This window comes from Palaemon carinicauda, chromosome 13, assembly GCF_036898095.1.
Source record: "Palaemon carinicauda isolate YSFRI2023 chromosome 13, ASM3689809v2, whole genome shotgun sequence".
NCBI lineage: Eukaryota > Metazoa > Arthropoda > Malacostraca > Decapoda > Palaemonidae > Palaemon > Palaemon carinicauda.
In genome coordinates, this window is record NC_090737.1 from 36,319,458 (window position 1) to 36,325,457 (window position 6,000).

Here is a 6,000-nt window from a genome sequence, read left to right on the forward strand (position 1 = left end):
GAAATCTGAACCTGACACTAATCTAGCTGTCCGAGGATTTACCTGGTGAGACATCAGTCTCTTTACCAGCGAGTTTTACCAGATTTCCCCGGGCCACCACGTGACACAATTGGTAGTAATTCATTCAAATTACCCCTAATGAGTCAATATGGATAAATATCAACACAACATCGTGTTCAAATAGAAATAAATTTCTACCTCATACTTGGGATCGAACGCTAGCCCCTTCTAATGAAAGGCCAGGTCGAAACCAACCATGCCACGAGAGCCCATTCAAGAGTTGAGGTTCTTGCCTCAAGAGTGGAGGTGGCTGCCGCAAGAGTTGAGGTTGCTGCCTCAAGGATGGTGGAGGTTGCCGCAACGCAAGAGGTTGCTGCATAGCGCTGGTATCTGGCAACTCCCAATGCGGCAGCTCACGCGTGGAGGTAGGTTGAGGAACCTCAACATCATACGTCTGGCAGGGTGGACTGCGCAGAGGTGGAGTTGAGGTTGCTGCCTCGAGGATGGTGGAGGTTGTCGCACCGCAAGAGGTAGCTGCCTCGAGGATGGAGGAGGTAGTCGCAACGCATAAGGCTCCTACCTCAAGGGTAGAGGAGGTTGCTGCAAAGCATAAGGCTCCTGCCTCAAGTGTTGAGGAGGTTGCCGCGTGGCAAGAGGCTCCTGCCTAAAGGAAAGTGGAGGTTGCTGCACAGAGCTGGTATCTGGCAACTCCCAAAGCGGCAGCTCACGCATGGAGGTAGCTTGAGGAACCTCAACATCATACGTCTGGCAGGCTGGACTGCGTAGAGGTGGAGGAGCGCTCGCAGGAGGAGGTGTGTTAACCTTCTCTGCCTGAAACTCCTGCATCAACACCGCAAGCTGAGACTGCATTGTCAGCAGCATAGACCACTAGAGTTTAAGAAAGACAACAACAAACGGAGCTACTGTCCGTTGAAACTGAGGGTCTAAAACAGCTGGTGCGGCAACAGACGGAGTTACTGTCTGTTGCGATACCACCTTGCCTCTCTGGGAGGTGTGCAGTTGTCGTACTGCAGCAAGTCCGAACTGACCCAGTGCTAATGGCACCACCTAGGAGTTGGACTTGCGCGGAAGGGACCGACTTGCACTTAAAAGCTGCAAGATTTGGTCCATGGTTTCTGCGAGAAACCTCTTCCGCAGACGAGGAATAAATGGGCTCTCTCGTCTTTGTGTGGGTGGGGTGATCACGTCGGCTACGTGAGTTGGTTACACCCGAAACCACGGAGGGAAACGTCTGTTCGTCGATCAAGGCCTGCTGAACCCATAAGTCCTTCGACATTACTTCTCCCCTGGGCTTGGGAGCTTGTAAGAGGTCCCAGACTAGGCGAACAACTGGCACGAACAGACGAACCCTCGAACGCAACACTGTAACACTTTGCGCTAATCACTTTATCACTTTTGATTTTCTGTTTGCACTTATTTCACTGAACTCGAAACTTTAAGTGGTTTGTACCTGAAACACGCAATTCTATCCTTCATTAAAAGTTAGTAATTGCGAAAACAGTATTACAATGTAACAGAAAAACATAATGAAAGATAAATAATTCAGTGGCTGGAAAAGAGATTAAACACTAGATCAAATAAACTACGTTTAAAATCTCTCACCGCATAAAGTCTGAGAACAAGAATAAAACTCTAGAAACGTTTACCTTCTTCCCCTAAAGAGACTAGGGAGAAGAGCAAAAAAACGATAACAACGTTACCCGCTTGAACGAAACGTTTATCCTCCTCTCTCTCCCTCCGTCTCTATCTCTCTCTCTCTCTCTCTTGACTTAGCACCTGAGAGAAGAGCCCAATTATATATATCGTTAAAACATATTATTGTTAAAGGAAAAAAAAAACTGAAAGGTTTCCCAAATAAAAAGTTCCTTTATTAGAATAGAACCATTTAAGCTAAGAAAGAATTAACAAAACGCTAGAATCGGTTTACTCTTACTGCAACGTGACACCGTGATAGACTCTCTCTCTATCGTAACGATAGAGCGCAAGTTGAACGTTCTGAACGTCAACAACTGCAGAGACAAAACAAAACGTTAGTTCAACTTTGAAAACAGTACAAGACTATCAAAGAAATTCTTTCAAAAACATTAAAATAGCATAATATGTTAACAGGTAAAAACGAAATGACGGGCTCAAAGTTAATTAACTTCGGTTCCAAGAAAAGACCGCCTACTATTAGGAAAGGTCGAATATAAACAAATATAAAAATTAATTTTAATAAGTTTATAATAAAAGGAAGTTAATCAAAGAGGCCTATAAAAGGCGGAGAGATATAAAATAAATCTATAACTTTGTTAAGCAAAATTAAGAGAGTCTATACTCTCTTCGACACCAACACTTCCGTCTAAGGGAAGGGTCGGCCATTTAAAAGTGAGAGTGTTCATACTCTCTTCGTACCAAAATTAAATAAAAAATTAAATCAAATTAATTCCAAAAACTTGCTAAGCTAATGATATAGCTTCCTGAATAGCGAAGGCTAAACTCTAGAGCAAATACATCACCAAATCGTGAGCAATAACTCCAGAATCAACAGCGTATCCATGTAGGTCTAGCCGGAGGCACGACAGAGGAAGAATTGAGGTGGTGTTGACAAGAAGTACTAGAGTACCTGACCACAGATGGCGCTGTGGTGTTCACCCCCACCTGTATAGCGATCGCTGGCGTATCCCGACCGTAGATTTCTGTCGGCAACAGAGTTGACAGCTACATGATTATCGGGTAAGATTAATATTGAAAATTACAAATTTGTAGATAATTTGTATTTTTCCTAATTATACAAACCTTAGCTACTTAAAAGGGGTATTACTTTCGGCGTAGCTGAAATGACGAGCCATTAAAATTTAACGAGGGTTTATTACCCACACCGCTAGTTAGCGGGGGTAGGGGAGGGTAGCTTGCTAACACCCCCCCCCCCCCACACCTGTGCATGAGCTCACTTTGCTTGGAGGTAGGACTTCAAGGGGGATAGGGCTGGCAGCCAAGTTTGATTAAATAGCTAAGGTTTGTATAGTTAAGAAAAATCACAAATTTCAAGTAATTAGTATTTTTCCTAACAGTACTTACCTCGAACTACTTTCTTGGGAGTACCTGGGATCTCCTCCTAACCGACCAGAATTTTGTGTAGTTTACCCTACTCCCGTTTTCTATGCGGGGTAACCTCTGGCGGAGTGATACGCGCCACGAGGCGACCCGGGGTCAGAGAGCAAGCATGCTCAGGTCTTGAGCTCCAGTAAGTTTTGACAGCTAGGTTTCTATGAAGTCCTGTAAGGCACTCGGGGCAGGATGGGCGGGCCATAACGCGAAAGTAGTTCGAGGTAAGTACTGTTAGGAAAAATATAAATTACTTAAAATTTGTGATTTGTTCCAACACGGAGTACTTACCTCGAACTACTTTCTTAGGAAACTTATACTTTAGGAGGAGGGGGTGTCCATCCGGACCTAGAGACCATGATGAGGATAGAAGAGGAACCTAGATAGGAGACTAGGTTCTGCTGACCCCAAAGGAAAACACGAGAAAATAGGGAAAACTACGCAAAAAACTATCTTAGTGTCTAAGTAACTCACCTCTGCAAAAATCCTTGGAGACACGTTCTTCTACTGACTGTGTATCCCATGGCAGTTAGGGGATTTTAGGGTCATTTTAGGGATGGTAATAGGGAAAAAGAGAAGGGGATAAGGAAGGAACCTGTGTCTCTTGGACTTACCGCCCGCGGCTTCCCCCGGGGCTACACCTTTACATCGTTTGGAGCGCGGAAATGACGGGACCGAGAGAGAACCCGTCCAGGGACTTCGTCGAACAATCCTTTAAGTAGTGAGCCGTAAAGGTAGAATGACTAGACCATGTATCTGCCCTCAGGATTTGGCCCACTGCATGTTCTTCTCAAAGGCCAACGAAGTACTTAGACCTCTAATGTCGTGGGGCCTAGGCTTTCCTGGAAGAGGGATCCCTGCACTACTGTAGGCTCTCATGATCACCTGCCGGAGCCAGAAAGAGATCGTATTTTTGGAGACTGGCTTCTTTACCAGTCCCGAGGAGACGAACAGACTCTTGGTTTCGAGGCGAAGTCTGGCCGTCCTCTCTAGGTACTTCCGTACCGCCCTGACTGGGCACAGAAGCAAGTCCCTCGGGTTGTCCAAACGAGGGATTGCTGGCATTGAGAATCCTTCAAACCTGGGGTCCCAAACAGCTGGATTCTGAGTCTTGGCTACGAAGGAGGGTAAGAATCTGAAGGTAGCTTCTCGCCAGCCCTTCGAGTGCGATACCTCGTAAGATAGCCCATGAATCTCTCCTACTCTTTTTGCTGATGCCAGAGCTAACAGAAAAACTGTCTTGAGGGTGAGCTCTCTGTCTAAGATGTCCTTGAGGGGCTCGAAGGGAGGTTCCGAAAGCATCTTCAGTACTCTAGCCACGTCCCACTGGGGCACCCTAACGGCCTGAGGGCACCTAGGTCGATGCCCTTCAGGAGGAAGACTTGGCCCAGGGCTGCCCGGACTCCTTTAATGTCTGGGATGGACATGCTTACCTCGTCCCTGAGATAGACCAGGAAGTCTGCTATCTCAGGAATGGAGGCCCCTAACGGCCTGATGTTCTTCGAGGCGCACCACTTAGTGAAGGTAGCCCATTTCGCCTGGTATACAGCAGTTGATGAACGTCTCAGGTACCCTGACATCCTCGCTGCCGTCCTCGACGAATATCCTTCCTTCCTCAGGAGACGCTCGATAACCTCCACCCGTGAAGGCGGAGGGACCGAGGGTTTTCGTGGAACCTTTGAAAGTGAGGTTGCCGGAGGTCTGGTCTGTCCGGAAGAGGCCAAGGTGGGAGGCGCGCCAGTTCCTTTAGATCCATGAACCACTCTCTCTCCGGGCACCAGGGTGCTACCAAAGTCATTCACAGGTTGTCCGCCTGTCTCACACTGTTGAGGACCTGTTTGAGCATCCCGAAGGGAGGGAAGGCGTAAACATCGAGTTGTCCCAAGGATGTTGGAAGGCGTCCTCAAACGCCGCTGCTGGATCTGGCACAGGAGAACAAAACACGGGGAGCTGTGCGTTCAGTCTCGTGGCGAAGAGGTCTATCACCGGCGAGCCCCACTTCAGAATGAGGGTATTGGCCACTTCTGGGTGCAAGGACCACTCGGACCCTACCACTTGACCCATCTTGCTGAGGCCGTCGGCCACGACGTTTCTTTTCCACGGAATGAACCTGGCTGAGATTTTTATTTGTTCCACTTAGGCCCATTCTAGGAACTTTTTCACGTAGGCCACCACCGTGGCGTTGTCGCACATCAACGCCACTGTGTTTCCCCGGAGCAGATGGACGAACTCTAGGCACGCCCTTTGCACTGCCATCATCTCTAGCACGTTTATGTGCAGGTTCATCTCCTCGACTACCCATCTTCCTCTTGCTGTCTTGTCGAGGAGATGGGCACCCCAACCCTCCTTGAACGCGTCCGTGAACAGAAGCATCTCCGGAGGGTCGGCTGCGAAGGGCATTCACTTGAGGGTGTTCGATCTGACGTATCACCACTCCAGGACTTCCCTCGTCTCTGGGGACACCGGGACTATCTTGTGCAGGGAGTCCCCCTGGTTCCAGAGCTTCTTCAGGTTCCACTGCACTCCCCTGAGTTTGAGCCTCCCCTGGGGGACTAACTTCTCCAACGACACGAAGTGGCCTATCAGTCTTTGTCAGTCCTTGGCTCTCATGGGCTGGCCCGACAGGAAGGGCCGGAGGATCTGATCTAGGTTGTCCAGTCTCTCCGCGGAGGGGAAGGCTTTCACCAACCGGGAGTCTAGGACCATCCCGAGGTAGGTCATCCTGGTGGAGGGTATCAGCTGAGACTTCTCCAGGTTGATGGTGATACCCAAGACGTTGCAGAACTGCAGGAGCTTCGCGCCTTGCTCCCTCAGTACTTCCCCTGAGGCTGAAAGCAACCACCAGTCGTCCAGGTACCGAATCAGGCGGATTCCCTGTTCGTGTGCCCAGGC

The 6,000-nt window shown here is 48.6% G+C and overlaps 1 protein-coding gene across 1 annotated transcript in view; it reads right to left on the reverse strand.

Moving 5' to 3' along the window:
* LOC137651500 (uncharacterized) overlaps positions 1 to 5,410 on the reverse strand; it is a 160,582-nt gene extending 155,172 nt beyond the window's left edge. The window contains exon 1 of the mRNA XM_068384727.1: positions 5,161 to 5,410. Coding sequence (XP_068240828.1) covers positions 5,161 to 5,410 — 250 coding nt within the window. The remainder of the gene's footprint in view (positions 1 to 5,160) is intronic.
* Between the last annotated feature and the right edge of the window lie 590 nt (positions 5,411 to 6,000).